Here is a 27468-nt window from a genome sequence, read left to right as displayed (position 1 = left end):
TTTTGGGAGGCCGAGGCGGGTGGATCACCTGAGGTCAGGAGTTCAAGAGCAGCCTGGCCAACATGGCAAAACGCCATCTCTACTAAAAATACAAAAATTAGCTGGGCATAGTGGGACGCACTGGTAGTCCCAGCTACTAGGGAAGCTAAGGCACGAGAATCACTTGAACCTGGGAGGCAGAGATCACAGTGAGCCAGGATCACACCTCTGCACTCCAGCCTGGGCAGTAGAGTGAGACTCTGTCTCAAAAAAAAAAAAAAGAGAAGAAAAAAGAAAGTACCAAACCTACATCCAAAGTGTCAAAGGGCTCAGAAAAGTTGGGAAGGCTTTACCAAAGATGTGACATTTAGGGTAGATAGCACCTGTTTGTGGGTACCAATGTCCCCGTGAGTCAAAGAAGAAAAAGATGTACATTATATAAGCTGGATACCAAAAAGGAACAATAACGAGGACATGCAACCAAAAACTTACATAGGGAGAACAACTTCATTTACTCAGGGAAGGCGAAGAGGCCACTTAAGAACTCCCTCACATGTGTTCTCTCTTTAAAGCTGACTACTGGAGTTGTATCCCTTGCACAGCATCCCTTTGCACCAAAGTGAACACTACTTTAAGAACATGTGTTCAGCTCTCCTGAATGCCAAGCAAACCATGCTTGGCATGGCAGTGGTGTCTTATTTCTGCTGCTCTTTTTCCCCAGGGCATGCTATTACAAGAGAATGCTCAGCCGTGTTCATCTGGGGACCTGCTCCTGGTAGAGCAATAGGATCTGTGTGCCCAGCACCACTGCTCACCTAGCTGTCCTGGCCTATGTCCAATGCTAACCTTCACCTCAGAGTGTGGCTGTACCACATTTGGTGACGTCACTCTCGCTGAACTTTCAGCCTCCTTCCTGGGACTTCCTGATGGACTCTTATCCAGGGCAGAATGTGTTGATTTTCTAAATCACATAAATGAAGAGCTTGACTGTTGATTATGTAGAAAATCAGAGCAAATATTTGCATGGCTTTGTGCAGTTCATTCCTGAGCATCTGATTCTTCCCAGAATTCCAGAAAACCTGCTGCTTTCTCAAGCCCTCAGTAAAAACATGCTTTCTTGACAATCCTGGCCAAACCTATTCATCTGACATCTTTGTTACACAAATGGTTAACCACAGGGTTAACTTCAGAAATGGCTGGCAGATATGAAGGTTAGAAGATTTGTGCACTTTTGCTAGACTGAGTTGGAAGTTAAAGAATACATAGTTACTGACTGCAGAGGCCTGGAAAGCAATGGAAAAAAATCCTGTTCCTCAAAGTTGAGCCCTACCTCCTACCCCTCTTAAATCAATTGCCACAGTGACCAATTTGTCAGTCACCTAAAGGCAGCTATTCTGACCACTTAAGGGAGAATACTTATAATCTTTATACCTAAGTAAAGATTGTGAGAGAAAAAAAATGATTTAAAGAATACGATATGAATGTGTCACACTTCTAAGGTTAATGATAAATGAACTGGTCCTGCTTACCTCAGGAAAAACTTTCAAGTCTTTCTGAAAAACTAATTTAATTCAGTAGTATTTTCTAAGATTTAGGTTATGTTTTTAATCAATTTGAAAACTAAGATTTACTTATAGAAAAAAGGAAAAGGATAGGTTTATTCACATAGAACCCCAATTTCACTTCTCTGGATGATATTTACCATTTTCTACAAAAGCAATTATGTTCTAAAATTTAAATGTGCATCCTTAGGCTTTATCAGTTCACAGAGTTTCCTTAGGAAATACGATCCAGTATTTTTTCCTAAGACAAAAGTTGAGTTACTACGTTTATGACTGAGAAATGAACGTTCGTTTGTTTGTTTACAACAAGAATTTTTTTTTATCATTTTATTTTTATTTTCCCCAGGTGCATTTGATATAGTGTTTGTGACAAATTCGACCCGGGAGATCAAAATGATTCTCAACTCATCTACCGAAGATGGTATTAAAAGAATCCAAGACGATTGTCCCAAAGCTGGAAGGCATAATTACATATTTGTCATGATTCCTACTTTATACAGTATCATCTTTGTGGTGGGAATATTTGGAAACAGCTTGGTGGTGATAGTCATTTACTTTTACATGAAGCTGAAGACTGTGGCCAGTGTTTTTCTTTTGAATTTAGCACTGGCTGACTTATGCTTTTTACTGACTTTGCCACTATGGGCTGTCTACACAGCTATGGAATACCGCTGGCCCTTCGGCAATTACCTGTGTAAGATTGCTTCAGCCAGCGTCAGTTTCAACCTGTATGCTAGTGTGTTTCTCCTCACGTGTCTCAGCATTGATCGATACCTGGCTATTGTTCACCCAATGAAGTCCCGCCTTCGACGCACAATGCTTGTAGCCAAAGTCACCTGCATTGTCATTTGGCTGCTGGCAGGCTTGGCCAGTTTGCCAGCTATCATCCATCGAAATGTATTTTTCATTGAGAACACCAATATTACAGTTTGTGCTTTCCATTATGAGTCCCAAAATTCAACCCTCCCGATAGGACTGGGCCTGACCAAAAATATACTGGGTTTCCTGTTTCCTTTTCTGATCATTCTTACAAGTTATACTCTTATTTGGAAGGCCCTAAAGAAGGCTTATGAAATTCAGAAGAACAAACCAAGAAATGATGATATTTTTAAGATAATTATGGCAATTGTGCTTTTCTTTTTCTTTTCCTGGATTCCCCACCAAATATTCACTTTTCTGGATGTATTAATTCAACTAGGCATCATACGTGACTGTAGAATTGCAGATATTGTGGACACAGCCATGCCCATCACCATTTGTATAGCTTATTTTAACAATTGCCTGAATCCTCTTTTTTATGGCTTTCTGGGGAAAAAATTTAAAAAATATTTTCTCCAGCTTCTAAAATACATTCCCCCAAAAGCCAAATCCCACTCAAACCTTTCAACAAAAATGAGCACGCTTTCCTACCGCCCCTCAGATAATGCAAGCTCATCCACGAAGAAGCCTGCACCATGTTTTGAGGTTGAGTGACATGTTCGAAACCTGTCCATAAAGTAATTTTGTGAAAAAAGGAGCAAGAGAACATTCCTCTGCAGCACTTCACTACCAAATGAGCATCAGCTACTTTTCAGAATTGAAGGAGAAAATGGATTATGTGGACTGAACTGACTTTTCTAAAGCTCTGAACAAAAGCTTTTCTTTCCCTTTGCAACAAGACACAGCAAAGCCACATTTTGCATTAGACAGATGACGGCTGCTTGAAGAACAATGTCAGAAACTCATTGAATGTGTTGATTTGAGAAATTTTACTGACAGAAATGCAATCTCCCTAGTCTGCTTTTGTCCTGTTACTTTTTTATTTCCACATAAAGCTATTTAGAATGTATTAAATTGTTAGAGGAGCAACAGGAAATGAGAGTTCAAGATTGTTCTGTCCAATTTCCAAAGGGCAGTAAAGCTTTTGTGCCTGTTTTTAGCTATTAGCAACTGTGCCACACTTGCACCTATTACTGCACATTTTGTACAAAGATTTGCTAAGCAGTAGTTGTCAAGTTTCAGATCTTTTTGTGAAATTCAACCTGTGTCTTATAGGTTTACACTGCCAAAACAATGCCCGTAAGATGGCTTATTTGTATAATGGTGTTACTAAAGTCACATATAAAAGTTAAACTACTTGTAAAGGTGCTGCGCGGGTCCCAAGTAGTAGTGTCTTCCTAGTATATTAGTTTGATTTAATATCTGAGAAGTGTATATAGTTTGTGGTAAAAAGATTATATATCATAAAGTATGCCTTCTTGTTTTAAAAAAGTATATATTCTACACATATGTGTATATGTATATCTATATCTGAACCGCTGTTAATTGATTAAAATTTGGCAAAGTTATATTTACTTTAAAATAAAATAATTTTATTGCAATGTATTTATCTTCATTACTTAAAATAGATACTAATTTATTTTAACATAAGACTACCTTGAATGAGTATGAATATATTTTTATTTAAATTTTGATACAACTGATAGTTTAATACTATTGGTTATAGATTTTTTATCCTGCCATTGAAAAGATAAAGAAAAAACATTTTGTTCTACTGCATGACATGGAATAAACACATAGTTTTGAATTTTTCAGTTTTTCACATAACAAAGAAAAAAATTAACTCTTGCTATAATGCTAGAACAATGCATTATTTTACTAGTAATTTAATAACAGAATTTTTCTAGTTGTATATATTATCATTGCAGGAAAGTTAGAAGATATAGAATAACATAAAAATAAAAGTCATGTTTAGCTTCCCCAGTCAAAAATCATTATTTTAACATTTGGGAACTTTTTTTTCTACTTTTTTCATTCATTATACACACATACATGTGTCTATCCTGATGTTGAAGTCATGATGTGTATAGTACTTTGTATACAGATTTTTCACTTAATGTCATGGCATAGTTGTTTCCTACCCAATTAAATATTTTTCTAAAACATTTTCATATTTGTATAATACTACAAAATATGGACATATCCTGATATAGTTAACTAGTCACCAAACTGGAAAATTGAGATTTTTTCTGATTTTTCAGTATTATAAATTACACTGAGATGAGCATTCAAGTATGTGAATCTGAGAAATTTCCCATACTCCTAGAAGTGGTGCAACTAAAATACACGTATGAACATTTTTTAATATTCTAACTACCTGTTGTCAGCATGGGGTATTTACTAATTTTTTTTTTTTTTTTTTTTTTTTTTTTTTTTTTTTTTGAGACAGGGTCTCACTCCGTCCCCCAGGCTGGAGTGCAGTGGTGTGATCTCGGCTCACTGCAACCTCCCACTGCTAGATTCAGGCAATCCTCTCACCTCAGCCTCCTGAATAGCTGGGACTACAGGCCTGCTCCACCACTTTTGGCTAATATTTTTTATCTTTTTATAGAGATGGAGGTCTCAGTATACTCCCCAAGCTGGTCTCAAAACTCCTGGCCTCAAGTGTTCCTCCCACCTTGGCCTCCTAAAGCGCTGGAATTACAGGCATGAGCCACCACACCCAGCTTAAATTTAAGCAGAAAAGAGAGATTTACTATAAGGATCCAGTTGCCATATGCAAGGGCCAGGATGCAATTGTGCCTGAAAATTGTACTTTAACATTTCTGTTCCCATTGGACAGTTGCTTCATTCTTCTAAAGGATGTCAAAGCTCCTGAAGTTCATACAGGGCAGACTGAACGGCCCAATAAACTGTGGCGAAATGGTTGGAGTTATGCGTGAAATAATTGATGGTCGCTGTGGGCCAGGGGGTGTCGCCTCAGAGAGAGCCTTGGCCACTGTGCAGAATTTCCACAAAGCAGACTACATTATTCTCACATTCCTAAATATAAAGTTTTTGTGAATAAATATGGTTCCATATGCCTTATATAATTTATATTATTTTTAATTTCATTAATGTAATGCCAGCCACTCATCCCAAAGGTCCTTTACTATTTTCACAAACGATCACCTCAAAAAAATAAATTTTACCTTATCCCAAATTATAGCATAAACATCCTATAGGAAATCCCTCCAGGTCAGCTTTATAACTGTTCTTTTTTTTTTTCTTTCTTTCTTTCTTTTTCAGTAGTTGAGGATTTTTTTGTATGTTTGTTTTTGCTGTTCGTTTTTTGTTTTGTTTTGTTTTGTCTTGTCTTTTGAGACAGAGTCTCGCTCTGTTGCTCAGGCTGGAGTGCAGTAGCGTGATCTCAGCCCACTGAAACCTCCACCTCCTAGGTTCAAGCAATTCTCCTGCCTCAGCCTCCCAAGTAACTGGGATTACAGGCACACACCACCACGCCTGGCAAATTTTTGTATTTTTAGTAGAGATGGGGTTTCACTAGGTTGGTCAGGCTGATCTCAAACTCCCGACTTCAGGTGATCTGCCCGCCTCAGCCTCCCAAAATGCTGGGATTACAGGTGTAAGCCACCATGCCCTGCTCAATAGTCATTTTAATCCAAGTGATTGTAAGCATTTTAAACTTGCTGAACTATTGCATACGTTATAGTTGACAAGATTTCTGATAGATAATTGTATTTAGAGATCCCCTATATCATGTGTTAATAATGGTGTTAATAACATGTTCCATGCCTTATTTTCATTTTAATTTCATTAAATTATATTGGGATTTTATCCCATCTCACTTGTGAAATAGATGTTACTAACCTTGATGATTACTCTTTTGTTTTCAGTGAGATCAACCTAATATTGGAGTTGAGACCCTACTTACCAAAATGTTAGGATAGGATGCCATTATGTATTCTTCATGAACATATTTATAGGTTAGGTAGACTCCTTATTTTTGGTACATTTAAGAAATACATACAGAAAAAAATATTTACCATAGAGATCTAGGTGCCCAACAGAATGCAAAAGCTACATTTATATTGAAATATATACTTCAACATACACCCATTTACACCCATTTCTGAGGTGTAAATTTCAATATACGTAATATTAAAATTTACCTCATTCTACGCTTTTGGGGGAAAAAAAGCCTAGTTAGATTTCTAATGCTGGCTCTTTCTCACTGTGGAAATTCATCTTTTTGGACTTCAGTGACATCATTTTTCAAGTACGGTGAGTTGACTTGGTGAATGAGGGCTATTTTATTTTATTTTATTTTATTTTATTTTATTTTATCTTATCTTATTTTACTTTTGAGATGGAGTTTCACTCTTGTTGCCCAGGCTGGAGTACAATGACATGATCTAGGTTCACTGCAACCTCCACCTCCTGGTTTCAAGCGATTCTCCTGCTTCAGCCTCCCAATTAGCTGGAATTACAGGTGCCCGTCACCATGCCCAGCTAACTTTCTGTATTTTTAGTAGAGTCAGGGTTTCATCATGTTGGCCAGGCTGGTCTCGAATTCTTGACCTCAGGTGATCCATCTGCCTCAGCCTCCCGAAGTGCTAGGATTACAGGTGTGAGCCACTGCACCCAGCCTGAAGACTTTTATTTAGTTAATAATTCACTCATTCATGGATTTAATAAGTGTTGTATTGTTTCCCTACTCTGTGCTGGGTAACAAGTGTTGTGTAACATATAGCAGTTTAGTGTGTAGGATAAACGTGTTGCTCAGTTGCTGTGAGCAGTTTGAAGGAGAGCCAAGTGAGAAGCAGCTTGATTGCAAATCATGGAAAAACTCTCAGAGTTTTGATACCACAGATTTTTCAGTTTCATAACTCTGTATACTGGTGCATTTTTTTCCAGCAATATGTGCCATTCTAGGAAGCCCAAGAAGAGAAAATAGGTTGAAGCAGGTCACAAAAGTAGTGAGTGAAGAAAACAAGTTTCAAGGAATTTCAGGTACTTGGTATGAAGAGTGAGATACCTGAGGGTAAAGAAAGTAAATCAAAAGCAAGAGAGATACAGAGATACTGAGTGGACAGGAGGCTGGAAGCAGCCACACACTGCCCACAAGGCCAGGGTTCAGACCTCATAGGAGAGCTGACACAGATGTTCAGGGCCCCAGGACCATGTTGGATCCACTGGACTCAGACCAACTAGAGGAAGAGGGAACCCAAATATTAGGGTGGGAAGAAGCCATGAACAGTAGATGGAATAGTATGGGCCAAGCCCTAACCGTATGGATTTTGTAGAGTTCAGGCTGTATGACTGTATATTGGAGCTAATGATCAGAGAGTAAAATTTTCCAAATTCAAAATTTAACTGAGTCAGTTAACATATGACATCTGTAACTATATCCAGTCTTGTCTACTTGTGTAGTGAACACCCATGGAACCATCTGAACAGTGTCCATTTTCCCCTCATCGCATGAATGTTCTGCCCCACTCAGGGATAGCACCACCTCAGAATGAACCATTTTCCTACCTAACTCCATCCCCAGGCCACAGTTAATTGGTCCAGGCTTGAAGTGGACCAATCATAGCTTTTCATGAGGATTTTTCAAACAGATGCTGATGAAGAGTTGGCCCCAGTGTTGGCATTTCTGGGATGTAAGGCTGATACCAAAACCAGCCACATCTCTCACCACGTGGAAGAAGCTAGTCTGCATGCAGAGTGAAGTAAATAGAAAAGGCAAGAGAGCCCTGGAGATGCTTGAGTCCTTGATTCTACCTGCGTCTTATATCCAGCTATATCCCTGCCCACTTCTCTCCAATCAAGGGACCACAATACAGTGATCTATAGCTAAGATTTGCAAGTGTTTCTTCCTGCTTATGATCGATAAGAATTTCCCTTTTGTAGTGGCCAGCGCATCATCCATTGGCCACCCAGCAGGAGTGATACCGTCTACATCCCAAAACTTATTGGTCCCTATCTTAATAAGGGGTCACAAGTGCTACCCCACTTCCATATGTCTCCTTATGAGATGGTAAGAGCCAGCACATTCAATAGTGTGTGTTAAGGGGGAAGAGGTGTGGTGATACAGACGGACCAACAGTGAGAGGAGGCTGAGGCTACTATACTATCTACTACTGTAAATTATTGTAAACTGAGGTCTTTTCCTGAGATGGCACAGCGGTAAAATACTCTTCTGTTGCAAGAACAATTATAAAAAATATGATTTGGACCATGAAATCATAAGCAGAGAGAGGAAATAAGTACTCCTCACCACTTGAGGGCGCAAATGCATGGCTTGCATGTTGCCTGGGCTCTCTTTACTTGACAGTGACCTCTCTTTACTTGACAGTGACCTCTCTTTACTTGACAGTGGCAGTGACAGTGATAGAACCAGTGAGCACAGCATCCAAACCTGCCCAAATCCAATGGAAAAGGCCTTCATTTACCAAGCTAACACACCTTACATGAGAAATTATATAACTGAAGTTGAAAAGATGCATTTCAACAATCAGGAACAGCCAGAATTAGAAATCAGACTTTTTTTTTTTTTTTTCCAGAAGCTGAGAATAAGAGAATTTAGCTTTAGTAATATTTAATTCTAAATCACTCATATACTAGGAAGCTTTGTATAATAATCCTTTATGAGTTTAAAGACCATGAGATTTACCCTTCAAGCAGTGTAATAGGAAAATATTTATCTATATGCACAAGAGATGTAAATTTGATGAAAAAATGATGTTAATTTTACAACTATTAAAAGCCAGTTTGCTATTACGATTATTTTGCTTCAAGTATCCAAATGATGATGAGCCAAATATGCCCCTGAGCCCAGTTCTTGATTCATTCCATGTCCTATAAAAATTCTTTAGAAAAAGTGAACAAGATGAGAAATAGGGAGCCTGGCTCAACCTCCCAGTGAGTTGGGATGTATCTCACAGACCTTTTTCCCAAGCCTGACGAAGTTCTGCTGTGCCATATGAACATGTACAGTTGCTAAATGATAATTTTCCAAAAATAAGCTTCAATTCTCCAAAATGGCAGATAGAAAGCAGCTGGTGTTACCCAACAGAGATAAACCCTCCTAGAGTTCACCGCAGAGAGGAGAGCATCGTGACTGTAGACGCCAGAGCAGATCTGCTGAGAATCAGCCAGCACCATGTGACACAAGAACCCACAGATGCGGATCCGTCCTGACTGGTGGCTTTCTTCCGGCCATTGCTGTTACAGAGAAGTTTCTAAGCAGTACTCAATGCACACAAAGCTAAGCAGAGGCTATATAGGCAATTCTTCAAATAAGCAATCATTATTATCAGTAATTCTTGTAGTAAGTGGATAGTAGGAGAAAAAAAAAAAAATCCTTTCCACTGATGATATCACCTTTATAGCTATTTCTTGAGTCTCCCTATCTTTTTCACCTTCTTCAAGAAATTGTCCCCTATTACAATTTGCATGCCCACTCTTGCTGCAGAATTTGTATAGGGGCTCAACTCCCACTATTGCAAACTATATGATTTGGACCATGGATGTGAGAAGACTTGAGCAAATCAATCCATCATATTCCTCGAGCTGCAATGAGTTGGGCACATAACCTAAACGAACCCAGTTATGGCGAATTTCCTGGTTTTGCCAGCAGCTGTCAGACAAAAAGCTTGTTCTTTCCCACTCTATGGAACCTAGGTGGATGTGAAGAGTTATTGTAAATATTTGTCACTCCAAAAGAGAGGTGGGGTTTCCAGAAGTTGTCACAGTGTATATTTATACTGTAAGTATGGAGCTAACATAGTGAAAGACTGGACAAAGAATGGAAATGAATCAAGTCCTTATGACATCATTTGAGAGTTGACTTTCTATGAAATAGAAATTTGCACTGTCCTCCAGACCTCCCTATCTTAACAAGTTGGGGATGGGTTTTCTGTCAAAATTATCCACCAGAATTTAATCTTCTGCACAATTATTATAGTTATCATTTATTGAGTTCTGATTATAGGACAGGCATAGAATTCTTTGTTTATATACATTATATTATTTAATCCTCACAACACCCAGTCATGTTAGTTCTGTTATTATCCATTGAGACCAAAATAAATAAATAAATAAGTAACTTACTGATTTTACATAATCAGTCCATTGTAACATGACTAGCAAATGTTGGTGTTGACATTTGAAATCAGGCATTCTGACTCCAGAATCTGTACTCTTATTTGCTAAGCTATGTTGCTTTCCTCTGCTCCTCACCTCTCCCCGACCCCTGAAAATTGCATTACAAAATTTGAGTCATGCAGGTACTTTCCAATATATTGTCCAAGCCTATTTATTCAGAATCAATACAATACTATTTTACTTTGTCTGAAACCAATCTTACTGGATTTCAAGATAGAATTTCAATAGTCTTTGTCCTTGAAAATTGGGCTCACTAAGGGAAAGCAGTAATTGACCTTACAAAGCATAACACTGGATTTTACATTTATTGTAATGTGATTTTAGATGAGCTTATATTGGATCTAGCAAATAAACAGGCTACAACTGTTAACTGTCACAGTAATTAGTTAAATGCTCTGGTCCTTTCTGCAGCCAAGAATTTAGACAGCACTTACTAAATGGGAGGAGACAGGAAATTCTTAAATTAATTTTCATATCAAAGTTTTGACTTCTTACAGCCTAACGGAATGATGTTCTTTAAAATATATGTTTTAGGCCGGGCGCGGTGGCTCAAGCCTGTAATCCCAGCACCTTGGAAGGCCGAGACAGGTGGATCACGAGGTCAGGAGATTAAGACCATCCTGGCTAACACAGTGAAACCCCGTCTCTACTAAAAAATACAAAAAATTAGCCGGGCGTGGCGGCGGGCGCCTGCAGTCCCAGCTACTAGAGAGGCTGAGGCATGAGAATGGCGTAAACCCGGGAGGCGGAGCTTGCAGTGAGCTGAGATCCGGCCACTGCACACCAGCCTGGGCGACAGAGCGAGACTCCACCTCAAATATATATATATATATATATATACATATACATATATATATATATATGTTTTAAAGAAACTACATTATATTCTGAGAAAGATTTCCTTTTAAGGTTTGCAGTTCAGGTTTGGCAACAGATTTTGATGAAGAATAGACCTGGAATAATTAAAACAAAAATATGATTTATTTCAACTGTGCACAGAGACCCAGAGGATAAAGATGTTATAATCATACCATGAGTCCTAAGGACAGTTGTAGCAGCATCATTGAAAACCACCTCAAAACGGATGCTATTTAAGACCATGAAAGGTAAGGAGAGAGTTGCAACAGAAAAGATTAAATATGTTTACTGCTTCACCTTTTGCTTCTGGCTGCAGAACAAGTAGAAAGAAGCAATTACACCCAAAACATTAAAAAAAAAAAAAAAAAAGCAATTAGGTTAAAGGCTGAGGAAATGATCATAACATGATGGAAGTTCCAGAAGTCAAGATGAATCAGAAAGTAGCTATGTAGCCTATCATGACAGGAAAGCTGGGCTTAGACATAGATCAGTGTTTTCCAACCAAGTGTGGACCAGGCGCATGCCTGTAATCCCAACACTTTGGGAGACCAAGGTGACATATCATTTGAGGTCAGGAGTTCAAGACCAACCTGGCCAACATGGTGAAACCCCACCTTTACTAAAAATATGAAAAAAAAAAATTAGCTGGGCATGGTGACGCACACTTGTAATCCCAGCTACTCATGAGGCTGGGGCAGGAGAATCACTTGAACCTGTTAGATGGAGGTTGCAGTGAGCCAAGACTGTGCCACTGCACTCCAGCCTGTGCTACAGACCGAGACTCAGTCTCAAAAAGAAACACAAACAACGAAAAACCAACCAAGTGTGATTGCATCCCCAGGGGACATTTGGCCATGTCTGGAAACACTTTTGGTTGTCACAACTTGAAAGAGAAGAGTACTACTGGCACTCAGTGGGTAGAGGCTAGAGATGCTGCCAAACATCCTACAATGCACAGGACAGTCCCACACAACAAAAAACTATCTGGTACAAAATATCAGCAGTGCCAAGGCTGAGGTCCCTGGGGCAGATGAGGAAGGGAAGAGCACCACTGAAGCTATGTGAATGCTGCACTAAATTGTGCTAAATAATGAATTGCCAGTCTCGCAGTTTTTATAACCTCTAAAGTGTCTTTCCCTCTCTCTTTTTCCTGTGCTCCCACTCTCTTTCTCAAATTGCATGGCACGTGAACTTCATCCAGATAACCTAATTCATGGGGAAACTATGTTTTAAAGAAAAGGGTGGGGGGACAGTGTCATTTCTGGGGCTAAGTAGACGAGTCTATTAAGCTTCTGAAAAACAAAAGTTTATTTTAAACTCACTCATGAATGTTAGGAAAAAAGGCAGCTGGTAGCATGGCATAAACCTAAAGGGTTATAACCCCACTTCCATGGGAGACAAAATGAAGGTGTGGGTTCCAGTGGGCAACTAATCCTCAGAGAAGACACTAAGTGCAGAAATGAAACATGTAAGCATGTGGTGCTGCTGGCTGCTCCACCAGGATGCTCTACGGTATCTTAGCATTTAATATGAGTCTGATGAAAATTTTTATTGAACAAAATCAAAGGTGCATTTTATTTTTACTCTAAATATTTCCATAGGGAATTTGAGTGGCTTTCAATGAAAAGCACATTAAAACAGGGTAATACGAAAAGAAACCAGACAGACGAATCACAAAAAGGAAGAAGCAAAACCATTGACTATACAGACAAAAAGGTGTTGTGACAGATAAGAATATTGGGTTCAGAACTTCTTGCAGCCAGGTTGAAAAGGCATCACTAAATCTCCAGTTCTTTTTATCAAAGCAATTGCAGAACAGGTCCCCATATGGAGCAGTCTTTTCGACACTGAATTCCTAAGGAAATTTCTCATGTGGCACTGTGGATAGAGACATAGAGTCACAGAGGGATCGTTTTTAAGCATCATTTTTTATTTCAGCCTGATTCTTAGTTAGTTGTTCTTAGAATGTTCTTCTTAAAAGCCAAGAGCATGACACCAATTCAATGAAGCTTGGTGATGTAAGGGTTTTATCCTGCATTGTGAGATAAGAGTCACCCAACGGTGTACTTGACAGGCACAGCAATGTCCTTATGATGTCAGTGGGGACCTCTTGGTCCACTGAAACCTTAGATAAGATAGGCTTAGATTCCCTCAAACAGTGTAAGATCTCCAGAAATTTCCACAGAAGCCTGAGGAGCTTATGTGTTCATGGTCTCCTTTAGTTTTGACCATCCACTTTTCCAGTTCAATTTAGAGATTATTATCTCACTACTCCACGCTGTAAGATTCCATATTATTCCATGGCTGTAAGACGCCATATTCCATGTGAAACAGACAGGAAATAACTCCAGTTACACACACACACACACACACACACACATACTCAACAGCATACTAACATGCTATGTCATTAAGGATTATCTTTGATTCAAAAAGTCATTTGCCCCTTGGAACATTTCTCCTCTGGACTCCATGCAGTGCCAGACTTCACTCCATCTCACACATCATTCCCTTCCTTCTCTGCATCCTTTCCTTTTTTATCACCACCTCCCTTGGAGAAGCAAACCCAGTTTCTATTTCCTCACCCCTAGCACCCTAGCCATTCATCTCATTAACTACTCCCTTCTGAATATTAGACATCCTTTCTTTCCTGCAAAGGAAAAGATGTTCTTTTGTTCTTCTCCCAAAAACAGACTTTCAGGATATTTTCTTAGAGAAATTCCGGCCCACACTATACAGCAGAAAATGAATTCTTCACCTCGTCACTGACAGTCCAATGGTTCTCAAATAGTAGTGCCCAGTGCTAATGGTGGGAAGCAAAAATTCCTCAAGGAATGGAGTGTCTTCATATTTTGATTTATTCAGAATCCTTGCTCCATCAAGCCCCATGTTTTCCTGACTATCTGACTATGCATCGCCTCCTGCTGCTTCTACTTGACAGGGACTACCCGATGGTTCATGTGAGGCAGGGCCCCTGTGCCCTGTGTGAGCATTCACCCTGAAGTGATGCTCATGGGGCTCATCCAATGGATGTTTTCAAGTCCAACAATCTTCTCAACTTTTTTCTTATCAAATTCAATTAACACATCACTGGACTTAGTTTTTATGTTCTTATATCCACAGTTTTTTTGTAAAATTTATAACAGTATCTTCAGTGTAAAATATAAATCATTATGTGCTTAATACATAGAATTATACATTCTAAATAACCATTTCCTCTATTTATCACATACAAGCATAAAAATTGTCACTGTTATTCATATAACCAAGCATTTTTTAAAACTACTGGGGGTAGGTGACTAATTTTACAGAAATTAAAAATTAACTTTTGTTCCCTTGAACTATATGTTATATATAAAGTTTCGGTGCAGCAAAAGAAATAGCACTCGAATACAAAATTTCTTTTTAATTCTTAGCAAGGCAAGGCACTTCTATAGAAGGGTGCGCCCTCACGTATGGAGCAATGGTGAGCGCACATCTGGACAAGGGAGGAAAAGGGGTTCTTATCCCTGACGCACGTGGTCCCTGCTGCTGTGTCGTTCCCCTATTGGCTAGGGTTAGACAGAACAGGCTAAACTAATTCTGACTGGCTAATTTAAAGAGAGTGACGGGGTGAGTGCTTTGGCGGGAAAAAAAAGGTTATGCAGGGTAGAGAATAATGAGTCAGGGTGGAGAAGGTAGCAGGTAACCAGAATGAGTCAGGATGGAGCAGGTGATTGGAATGAGTCAGGGTGGAGTAGGTAATCGGAATGAATCAGTGTGGAGTAGGTAATCAAAAAAGGTTGCTTTACGAGGAAGTTAAGTTTGAAAGTAGAAGGCAAATAATTGAACATCCTGACATTAATTCTTTGAAGAGAAATTTAGAATTCATATTTAATGTATGTGTTATTTTTATAACTTCTAATAGTAAGAGCCATATCCAGATGTTGTTAGAAGCAATATAAAGGATGCAATCCGCACCCTGTGCTTATCTAGCTTTTTTTTTTTTTTTTACTTAAGAATATCAAAAACTTGCATCAAAAAGTATATTTTTCTGGTGAGAGCCCAGAACCCACTCTTTAGATGAGAGAACCCAGTATTGTTCCTCCTTATTTTCCCTCTCCATATTCAGTGCCTTCCAGAAAAGTTATGACTCCAAATTAAATTTGAAACCATTCTCTGAACCCTTTTCCCAAAAAGTCCTTGTTATTTTCTTATTCAAGATACAAACTCAAGATGTTCTACGTCAAGAAAACAGATCTGTACTTTTTTTTTTTTTTTTTTTTTCACCTGAGCCCAGCACCATGATCTGGTGACTATATTGGGAAGGGTTCTGGAATATTGCTCTAAGCAAATTCAGGAGTAAGTGGAGGATACACTGCCTACATGCATTTGGGGCTCATTCCATAGATTGCCTGGAGCAACCAGGTTAGAATTATGTAAATAACTAACACCTGGCGTTTTCTGCCACTCTTATTACATCCAGGTAAAACTGCTGTGACTCCACCTCATCAACCCTAAAATCCATAAAGGTCTGGGTCTTTTCCCCTAGATCTCTGCAAATCCTGAGAGGACCTCCAGGTTTCACAGATGGAGTTCCCCTTGATGCTTCCAGGATCAACATCTGGGAGAGAATAAAGGAAACAGTACTGGACAGAGCATGAAGTTGGGCTGCGAGAAGATGATCTCAATGCAGGTCTCAGACAATCCCACAGGGAGTTCTGGGTCGGAATGACCGTGCACAGTTACACCAGGTTGCAGTGTAACCACTATACCTTTATAATAGAGTTGATCTTTCTACTCCTACATTGGCCAGTCTGTGGATGTGGTCTGCCCTCAGGAACGGGTGCTACCTAGACAGCTCTCTCCAGCAGAGGACAACTGTCCTGATGAGGAAACTGGGCTCTCAGCTGTGGGTCACAAATCCTCCCAGCCCCTGAGGGATGAGTGTCTCAGCACTGAAAAAAGGGTCCTCCTTTAGCACAAACTGCCTCCATTCTATACCACATTGCCCTGGGGCAAAACACAGCTCTTTCTTCACTGTGCCTAAGAAACCCACTCATATCAAGCACTTTTGTGTTTCATTCAATCTCCTCAAAAACGGAGGAAGGTGTGCAGCATCCTGGAGCGTGGAGCCCTCTCTCCTCTCCCTAGCATCATACTGTTCCCCTCCTCCTCTCTCTTCCTCCTCTCCATTCTGGATGTTGGAAGAATCTCCAAATTTCTTCTTAAGGTGAGAAAATGAGTTGACTTTCCCTAGATTTTTTTCCCAAAATCTGAAAACCTACATAGCCCACAAGAAAAAGAACACAAGACTTGCCTATAAAAGAATACGCCTTTCATAGAGAACACTTGAAATTTAAAGTGCTAGAGTAATTTTCCTGTTTCCTATAGATTACAAAAAGAAAGAGACAGAGGGTTTCAAATAATCATAATCCAACTGTTTTTGAGGCCCCAAACAATTCTTTTTTCCTATTGTGAAAAATTATCAAGTCATGAAAACATAAGCACACAACCCGTATTGTTTCATGACCAAACTTGAAGTTATCCTGACCTAAATACATACTCAGGTCATTCATTTTAACTTTCTGTGTACAAACCTGAACAAAAGGAAGATCCATCTATCTGTCTTCTGCACTGATGCAACTGGCTCTCTTAAAACTCTCTCCTCCGTAGCCTTCATGAATACTACACTATTCTGGATTTCTGCCAACATTTGACCCACTCACATCTCCCCCTTGTTTTGCATCTCTTCTGTCTCCTGCTTACCTGATGTAGGTGAGTACCAACACTAAGGAGGAAGAAAAGGTATGTAGCTTAAACTCTCTCTGACTAAACAGCCTGGTGAAGACACTCCTGCCAGCAATGGTTGACTCAAGTGCCAACTAGACTGTTGGTACTCGACACTGAGTTCTTCCTTCGTCCCCTGCCCTCACTGAGAGACTTGAGGGTGGGTTTACGGTGACAGCCCAAAAAGTTCTTTTTGGGGAAAAGAATTTTCCCCAAAACCTGCTGGCTTGTTTGCAGCACCAATTCCATGTTCAGCTGCTGGGCAACCAAGCAATAACAAACGAGCTCTCCAGAAAACATTTGTTACCAAGAAGGAAAGGCCAAGTCAAAAAATGATAATGATGAGCGTGCATTCTGGACGCAACAGGAAAGCCATGCCAGTTGCTGTTGGTGTCAGCTCACTGCCTGCCTGTGCACTGGGCTCCTGGCCTTCCTTCCTGTGGCCTCTTTCCCCACATCTCTTCACTAACCGAAAAGGTAACTCTTGGCTAATCTCTTACTTACCATATAACTTAATTTCATAAATCTTCCCCCCCGTCTCTTATCAAGTCAGATTTCAGTTATGTCAGAAAGCTCAAATAAACCTTCATATGTTACAAGTTTTAGGAAAAGAAAAGTCACTGGGTAAGGTCTTCTCCAACCCCCTAATTTTACAGATGAAGACACCAGGTCCCCAAAAGGTGAACCCAGGCATAGAGGAAGGTTTTCTGCTTTAGCACAGGACAACGCTTTAAGATCAACAGACCTTTAAAAATAGAATCCCAACTCTTAAATATCAGACAGAGAGAAGAGAACTTTGGAGCAGAAAATATTTCTAGGACTCTTAAAATCACACCTTAGGCCAGCCCTGAGAATAGAAAAAGGCAATTAGAAGAAATGACAAATCACCCCTACCCAGGGGATCTGAAAAAGGGGAAAAGGGGAAGGTAGATTTGCAAGTAATTAGAAAGGAGAGTCCTAGAGGTTCATGCAGAAGCTGCTGTAATAAGCCATCCCAGCTCAATAGCAGCTTGTCCTATTTAATTCTTCACAGTGGCAACTCCTACATATCCCCAGCGGTTACACCTTCCAGCTAGAGAGACATTGAGCAAAGCAAAGGGCCTGTGGCAGCAAGGAATCCAGTCTGTGTCAATGGCAGTGCTTCCCAAACTCTAAAAGCATTCAATACACTTCACCTGGGAATCCTGTGAGGCTGCTGATTCCGTTAGTAGGTCTAGGACAGAGCCTAAGTGTGTATTTCTTACAGGCTGCCAGGAGATTTTCCTGTTGCTGATCCATGGGCCACACTTCAAGTAGTGAGGATCTAGTACATGAGGTCAGAGTTCAGCCGGAGTTTGAACTCAAATCTCCCACTTCCTAGGCATGTAAACCACGTGCTGTCACCTCAGAAGTATTTCCTATATGTGAACGTTATACTAGAATAAAACTTGAGGAGCTTCTGCTCAAAACATGACTTGTATTATTTTGGCATGGTGATTATTTTTGAAATATCATTTAGACTGCTTGAGAACAATAACCAGAAATTCAAAACACTAAAAGTGTTCAAGCAAGAAAGCACTTCCAAACCACAAACCAAGCTACTATGCCTATTTCAACACTGGGGCTAGGGTTTCTCTAAGATCACTCTGAGTCATCAAATATCTCCAAAGCATCTTTGGCCCTGCCCTTGCCATTTAACTTGCTATTGCTTTGAGAAACCAGGTGCAATTTCTTGTCTGTAAACGAGAATGCTCAGACTTTTGTGCAGATTCCAAGACTCAGTCTGCGCAGCAACCGGCAATCTCAGGCAGACTGTCTATTTAAAGATGAAGGGACAGAGCCCTTATATCTCTTTCAGACTTTTATCTTCTCTCAAATGCATATGGATGCACAGCAAGCAAACGGCCATGCCACACTTCCCTGGTCATTGAATATCCTGCAGTGTACTTCTTAATTAAAACCAGCATCACAAATACGATTGCTTAAGTGCCAAAAACCTGGCCCGCTTAATGACCAATCAGAGAACTACATGATCGTTCAATCCATTCAGAACCTTTTTTTTTAAATTCCCTGAGGTAAATATAGTTAAGCTGTAAGTATTCTTACTGTTTCTCATCAAGTGTGTTTTTTCTTAAAATACTGCTTCCTTTTCAGCATCAAAAATTCAATTTCACTTTTGTCATCAGAAATTAACTGTATATTATAATAATTTATTACATTTTAAAATCTGGAATTTGTAGCAATGCTGTGGATTAAGGAATAATTTGAGTGAACGACACATACAGTGTTGCCTAGTAACACAGGCTGATCTGTACAAAGCCATAAATTGCAAAATTTCATAGCAGCATAAAAACTTTTACTGGCACTTAAGCATATTTTTCCCTGATTGAAGCAGAATTCATGCAACAATTACAACCACATGACAAACGCTGGTAATGATTAGCCTTCAAGAACCCCTGTTATTTCTGACAGTTCCAAAGCTGTTTTTGTTTGTTTCAGGAAAGAAAGTATCAAATCCTTCATGGACTACTCTCACTGAAAAGGCAGGATTGGGTCTGTTAATTAGCCAGTGCCAGCATTGTAACTGCAGCTCCCAGTGAAGAATGGAAGAGTTATGTAATAATTTCCAATTCCTATTAATTTGTGTCAACCAAAACCAGCTCTATATGTACCTACACACACTTTACAGGGAAGCCCTCTTATTATGTAAAATAAAGGTAGAAACACATAAGAAATACAAATGTGTCTGCAACTATCATTGAGAAAAGAACTTCATGAAGATGAAAGCTGAGAGCCAGGAAGGTTATTTTCATTTGTTACAACAAATATCTTAAGGAGCTATCTTAAGACATCTTCAATAGTTACAGTTCTTGAAGTAAAATTACAAAACATAGTTGCTAAAGAGTCCAAAGGAAAATTATATTCACATAGAATTCAAAATAGCTTGCTGAATAATACCCTATAGCCAGCCCAAAGAAAATATGAGTTTGTGGAAATAATACTTTATCACACTCTGATATACAGTACACACAGAGAGAGATAAAATAGATGAGTGTTTCACTGATGGGATCCTGGATGATTTTCTCTGACAAACACATGTTTCTGTGAATAGATTCATCAATGTGAAGGGATTCATACTATAACTCAAGGAAATTGAGAAATAAATGCTTTGATCCTTTCATAAACTTTTCATTCTTCTAGCTATAGCGTGAATACAAAAACACTTATAAAAATGTAATAGGTAATGTTGGCACAAAAGAATATATTGTGAAACACAGAGGAAGACTTGTAGATTCAGGTTTAGTCTTTCAATCAGTTTTGTGGCTGAGCTTCCTGGTGTACATTTTGATAAATCCTAATTTACTTTCAGTCAAGCCTCATAATATCAAACTTCTGGTTTGATTTCTCAGAATCCCCCATCCCTAACACAGCTATAGCAAGATACTTGGAAAGATCCAGATGCCACCAGAGGAAATGGAACAAGATAACACAGAAAGCAGAAGTGGATGTCTAAAAATAGAATAAAAACAGATAAGGGAATCCACCTAATCCCCAAATCCCACATCCAAGAAACACCATCCGCACATCACACAACACTTAGAATGCCTGGAAATGGTCCCAAAATATGATGAGCCCACAGTTTAGTGATGGTCAGGCCATGAAAAAGTTGATTAGCCTCCCTGAGTCTGTTTCCTCCTCCATACAGTTAGGAGATTGGATTTGATGAGTTCTAAAATTTCTAACAGCTCCAAGGTGTTATAACTAAATCTGTCCACTGTTCTATAAGAAAGTCTTCATGGCTTTCCACTCTGTCATTTTACTTATAAGCAACAGAAAGGAAACCAGCAGTCAGACTGAGAAATTAAAATTGGTTGAGGTATGACATGCTTTACAGATATTTAATGTCACATCACAAAATGAGTCCTACATAATTACTTAGCACAGTGCTTGATGTATAGTGGACACTCACCAAAAAACACCTCCCACTGCGGCCCCTCCTCCACACACACAAACCTCCATACATGTTTCGCTGTTTGCCCTCCCTTATGGAGTACACTTCTATGATCATGAGTGCCAATTATGAACGCTGAAAGTAACAAGTCTGAAAAACTTGTTTGGAATATGGCAGTACATTGCCTGAATTATGTGCACACTTAGAGTGACAATTTAGCCAATAATTTCTGATTACATTTTAAGGCTGATCAACTTAGATATTTTGAAAATAAGTTGACATTTGTCAAATAAGTCCTAATGACAAGTGAAGCATGTTTTTATATACTGTGTTAGAAAGCAATAGAAACACTAAATTCTTGAATGATCATTAAATTAATTAAATGGATTATAAGTACTTTATGTTTTGTTCAAACTAAATCATTCTATAAAAAGGCTACAAAACATGGATTCAATACCCTACTGAAAAGAAGAGAAGCTTGAGAGTAACGGAAGCTCTGAGCACCTTTCTGCAAATAGCCCAAGAAAAAAATAAACAGATTTATCAAATTGCTGCTTATTTGTGGATAATGAGAATTTTTAAAAAATACAAATTCTAAAATACCTTGGAATCCAGCTTACAAGGGATGTGAAGGACCTCTTCAAGGAGAACTACAAACCACTACTCAAGGAAATAAGAGAGGACACAAACAAATGGAAAAACATGCGATCCTCATGGATAGGAAGAATCAATATTGTGAAAAACGGCCATACTGCCCAAAGTAATGTATAGATTCGATGCTATTCACATCAAGCTACCATTGACTTTCTTTACAGAATTGGAAAACAACTACTTTAAATTTCATATGGAACCAAAAAAGAGCCCGCATAGACAAGACAATCCTAAGCAAAAAGAACAAAGCTGGAGGAATCATGCTACCTGACTTCAAACTGTACTACAAGGCTATAGTAACAAAAACAGCATGGTACTGGTACCAAAACAGATATATAGACCAATGGAACAGAACAGGGGCCCCAGAAATAACACCACACATCAACAACCATCTGATCTTTGACAAACCTGACAAAAACAAGCAATGGGGAATGGATTCCCTATTTAATAAATGGTGTTGGGAAAACTGGCTAGCCATAGGCAGAAAGGTGAAACTGGATCCCTTCCTTACACCTTATATAAAAGTTAACTCAAGATGGATTAAAGGCTTAAATGTAAGACCTAAAACCATAAAAACCCTAGAAGAAAACCTACACAATACCATTCGGGACATAGGCATGGGCAAAGACTTCATGACTAAAACAACAAAAGCAATGGAAACAAAAGCCAAAATAGACAAGTGGGATCTAATTAAACTAAAGAGCTTCTGCACAGCAAAAGAAACTGTCATCAGAATGAACAGGCAACCTACAGAATGAGAGAAAATTTTTGCTATCTGTCCATCTAACAAAGGGCTAATATCCAGAATCTATAAAGAACTTAAACAAATTTACAAGAAAAAAACAACCCCATCAAAAAGTGGGTGGGGGATATGAACAGACACTTCTCAAAAGAAGACATTTATGCAGCCAACAAACATATGAAAAAATGCTCATCATCACTGGTCATTAGAGAAATGCAAATCAAAACCACAATGAGACACCATCTCATGCCAGTTAGAATTGTGATCATTAAAAAGTCAGGAAACAACAGATGATGGGGAGGATGTGGAGAAATAGGAATGTTTTTACACTGTTGGTGGGAGTGTAAATTAGTTCAACCATTGCAGAAGACAGTGTGGTTATTTTTCAAGGATCTAGAACTAGAAATACCATTTGACCCAGCATTCCTGTTACTGGGTATATACCCAAAGGATTGTAAATCATTCTACTATAAAGACACATGCACACATATATTTATTGCAGTACTATTCACAATAGCAAAGACTTGGAACCAACCCAAATGGCTATCAATAATAGACTGGATAAAGAAAATGTGGCACATATATGCCATGGAATACTATGCAGCTATAAAAAAGGATGAGTTCATGTCCTTTGCAAGGACTTGGATGAAGCTGGAAACCATCATTCTCAGCAAACTAACAAAAGGACAGAAAACCAAACACTGCATGTTCTCACTCATAAGTTGGAGCTGAACAATGAGAACACATGGACACAGGGAAGAGAACATCACACACCAGGGCCTGTCAGAGGGTTGGGGAAAGGATAGCATTAGGAGAAATACCCAATGTAGATGATGGGTTGATGGGTGCAGCAAACCACCAAGGCACATGTATACCTGTGTAACAAACCTGGGCGTTCTCCAGAACATGTACTCCAGAACTTAAAGTATAATTTAAAAACACAGATTCTCTGAAATAATTTTCTAAAATATATTACTTGAAATTTCCAAAAACTTCTTAAATACGAATATTGTATAACCATCAGTAACAAAACTAGGAATTCTAAACTATATGGTTATCAGACTCATATGTAAATTATGTTATCTCCTAACCAACGTTACTGAAGTGCTTTAGGCATATCATTACAAAATGTAATGCACTTTTATTAAAAGTCCCTGGCCTTAATTGAAAGGTGAAAAATGTGGCAAATCTGTCTTTAAAAAAAGAAAAAAGGATTCTATTCTTCAACCTCGTAACTTAGGAGTAAGGTCTGGGTATCCAAAATTGGAGGAGTTTGGCTTCTTAATCAACAAAGGGCAAGTTCTGAATTAATTTTTGTCTTATCTACAATGTTATCTCATTTCCAAAGAAATAAATAATATTTTTATTATACTTAAAACAGATTTATTTTAACTATCCTTAGCATTTCGGAGGGGGTGAGGTTTTTCCCATTTATATGAATATGTTAGATATACAAATTGCCTGATGTTAAGGTTTGAAGAGGACCAGCTTTCTAAAATGTACTTTAAAACAGCAAATGTTCAAATAATGTACTTTTCTAAGAGTAATGCATTAGAAGTGCTCTACCTTTTAAACAAGATTCAACAGACAGTATCATTATCACCTGCTAGTCTAGAATTTGTAATGGAAGAACTAATAAAAGGTAACTTAGTGAAGAGGGAGGAAAAATCAAGCATGAGTTTGTTTTGTTTCTTCTACTAGAAATAAAGACTTTCTACAATCTCATGGAACACTGGAAAGTGGTTTTCAACTTGGAGACATACAAAGTAAAATAGGTCAATGTCCACTGCATCTATTTTCAATTACTGAGACATATAGTCCTTAAGCAGCCAGAGTTAGCCAGAATTGTCTAAGACCTGAGCATCATAATGAAAATATCTTATAGTAAAATGTATCCCCCATAGGTTAAAATGCAAAATGAGAACCCAACTTTTTTATTACTCATTAAATGAAATGTGCAGTCTTTTTCCCCTTTTAAGGTCAAGTATGCAGTATTTTGGAAAACAAACCATAAAAACATGATTAGAGAGAATAGAGGAAGTCATTATTTTCTCCAGTCATAAAGAATGTAGCATCATTCTATCAATCTAATGTATCTTTGTAACAGCAGTGGCAGCATGTGGCAGTGCTTAAATTGCAAATACAGTATTTAAGAAAAAGCATGGATTAAAAGAACACTCACAAGAGCTGGAAAATATCCACATGGATTATAATATTTTTATAAATTCCATTTCCTTTTCAAAGTACCACTTAATATTATATATTGCTATATTATCTACCTTCACAGAAATAATACACTCATTGGGCCAAAATTCATAAAGTAAATCCAAGTGTACATAATTAATGGCTAATGAAGATAGAGTCCATATTGTGATACATGGTGAATGTAAAATCAGTGCAGAAATATTGAACCTGAATCAATACATATATATAAATAACATCCCTTGATTTGGTTTGCCTTTTTGGAAACATTTATAACACAAAATTTGAAGATATCAAGTTGCACCTTCTCAATGTTAACATCAGGACAGAATTCACTCAAAAGCTTACCACAAAGGCAAATATTTCAGAGCATGTGGCTTTTACAAAGCACCACTCTATTGCTGAGACAGTTCCAACCCAGTGTCCGTTTTTCAGCAACAGTTGCTATATATCTGTTATATTTAGGGCAGTTATACTTGCAATATGCTCCACCAGAGGCAGCTGGATAAACTTGAAACCATTTTTAAAAACATGTTTAAGAAAGTAAAGGAAATGACCTGTAACATGATAAACACACCATATTGTACATGAGATTCTCACTAGTCTAGCTTTATCAAGTCAGAATACCTACGATGGAATGAATGTTTAAGCCAACATTCATGCTCTGGATTTCATGTTTCAGGACTTAGTGATGTCTTCCATTTCCAGTCGGTCTTCTTTTAAATGCTGTTTGGCATTTTATGTGGGCTTTGGTTGTCAATAAAATAAAATAAATAAGAAGGTAAATTCTACTAACAGCTTAATTGTCTAACATAAGAGGAGCAAAATCTAAGCAGACATTCTGACTGAGAGAGGGCATAAGACAACTTGGAGATTCTGCCAAATCCATAGGAGAGGACTTTTTGTTTGGTTGGTTGGTGGGTTGATTTTCAGCTTTTTAATTTTTTTTAATAGAGTGGAGATGTTGTAACCCTGTCTTACAAGCTAATAGAATTAGGAAAGCTGCCTCCATCCACAGCAGTTTGTTTTTCATCCCAATGGTTTGTCAACATAATGAACTAGATAAACAATCTGCACAAGAAATAAAACTGCCCTTTTAGATAGGCTAGGGAAATGTCAGGCCTCACTTGTTACTGAAAACTCAGCAGAAACTTACAAAGACACAAGAACAATTGGGAGGATGCCAAATGCACAAGCCAAATAAATTGAAAATTCTCCTTCAGGCTTCAGAGTCTTTGCTTTTTCTATACACATCTCACCCAGCATTTGGCTAAGAATGTTGAGGTCATCAGAAAAACTGGCCTAAAAGAAATCAAAATTTATCATTTTTAAAAGCAGTCTTTTTTTTTTTAACACCTTTAAACTGATGTTCACCACACTCAAAGTTGGTTGTCAGACTGAAAACCAGAATATTTTATGTCTTCAGCTTTTTTAAAAAAAATAAAATGCTCCATTTCATTTGGCATTTTAGAATTATTTTTAAAAAGAATAAATCCTACCTCAAAGCAATTTGGGAAGATGATAGTGCCAACTCTTCTGTTGAGCCCTTCTTGGTTCATGCATGAGCCATTCATGTTCAGAAGGAGATGCTAATGAGCAAACAGACACCAACTAAGGTGTTCAGGTCTGTAAAAATGCATGAGTGCAAATGCTAAGAAGGACTCTACACTGCCCACCCTACATTTCCCACACCAGCTCAAAGTGAAGTAGCCAAGGGGCTAAAATATTCACATAAATGAGCCAGTCTTGGTAATAATATTACGTACAAAGTGAATCAGTGCTTTCATTTTGCATGAGATCATATTCCAACATACAAAATCTTGGTAGGTTCAGTACACAATTATTATGTTAGACATTTTGTTGACCTAAGTGATAATAATTATTATTATTCTCATGTATTCCCTGCACTGCTAGATTCTGATTTTTCATATTAATTTGATATTGCAGTTAAATGAAATGTACCTTCAAGAGGTCAAATATGCTGGTTGAATGTGCTGGGTGACTGATGTACACAAGGCTAAAAGCTGATGAAAAGAAGAGTTCAACAGACATGCACTTAATCATTCTTTCAACAAATATTTTTGAGTACTTGGCACTGTTAAAATTGTTAGGTGTATGCAGTACTTAGGAAATATATATATATATACATATATATAAAACTTAGCCATCATGGAAATCACATTCCAGAAAGAAGAAAAAGAAAATGAAAGAGATGGATAAGTAAAATAAGTAAATGTATAAAATACACAGAATGTAAGTGATAAGTGCTAGGGAATAAATAAAACAGAAAACAATAGATAGTAATTGCTATGTTTCAGGGAGGGGACAAATGAGGTGGTATCAGGAAAGACCTCATTGAGATAGTGATCTTGAGAAAAGGTTTGAAGACAATGAGAGAGTGAGCAATGCAATGTCTGGGAGAATAGCATTCCAGACAGGGAAAATGGCAAACACAAAGAAGGAAAGGTGTACGAATTGTACAGGAATTTGATAGTTATTCTAAAACTTTTATTCTAAGTCACATCATTGTAGATAACTTTATGGATTCATTCAGAGAAGAAGATATTTACTACACAAATATTTAAAATTCTAAATATAGCACATAAGTTTTCATGTCTGTTATCTTTGTAAAATGTTAGGAATAGTGAGAGGTTTGGGATAGCTCACCCCAGTCTCTGATTTCGGCAGCCCAAGAAAGAGAGGCCAAGAAGGGTTAGATGGTTTCTCAAGGCCACACTCTTATCTGGTGGCAGATCCTGGGCTAGAATTTGAAACTCTGGAGTCTGACTCCCACACTCGCCTGCGCCTCACACTGGATTTTTCTTTTTGTTTGAATTATTCATGGCAAA

General features: G+C 38.3%; 1 protein-coding gene across 6 annotated transcripts in view; it reads left to right on the top strand.

The window, feature by feature from the left end:
- The window catches only part of AGTR1 (angiotensin II receptor type 1), a 45311-nt gene extending 41410 nt beyond the window's left edge, over window positions 1-3901 (top strand). For all 6 annotated transcript variants that reach the window (XM_010375055.2, XM_010375053.2, XM_010375054.2 and 3 more), the window contains one exon: window positions 1888-3901. In XM_010375055.2, coding sequence (XP_010373357.1) covers window positions 1935-3014 — 1080 coding nt within the window. In that variant the 5' untranslated portion in view covers window positions 1888-1934 and the 3' untranslated portion in view covers window positions 3015-3901. The remainder of the gene's footprint in view (window positions 1-1887) is intronic.
- Window positions 3902-27468: the final 23567 nt, after the last annotated feature.

Source organism: Rhinopithecus roxellana, chromosome 1, assembly GCF_007565055.1.
Source record: "Rhinopithecus roxellana isolate Shanxi Qingling chromosome 1, ASM756505v1, whole genome shotgun sequence".
In the NCBI taxonomy this organism is placed as follows: domain Eukaryota; kingdom Metazoa; phylum Chordata; class Mammalia; order Primates; family Cercopithecidae; genus Rhinopithecus; species Rhinopithecus roxellana.
This window is presented reverse-complemented; position numbering and strand designations above follow the sequence as displayed.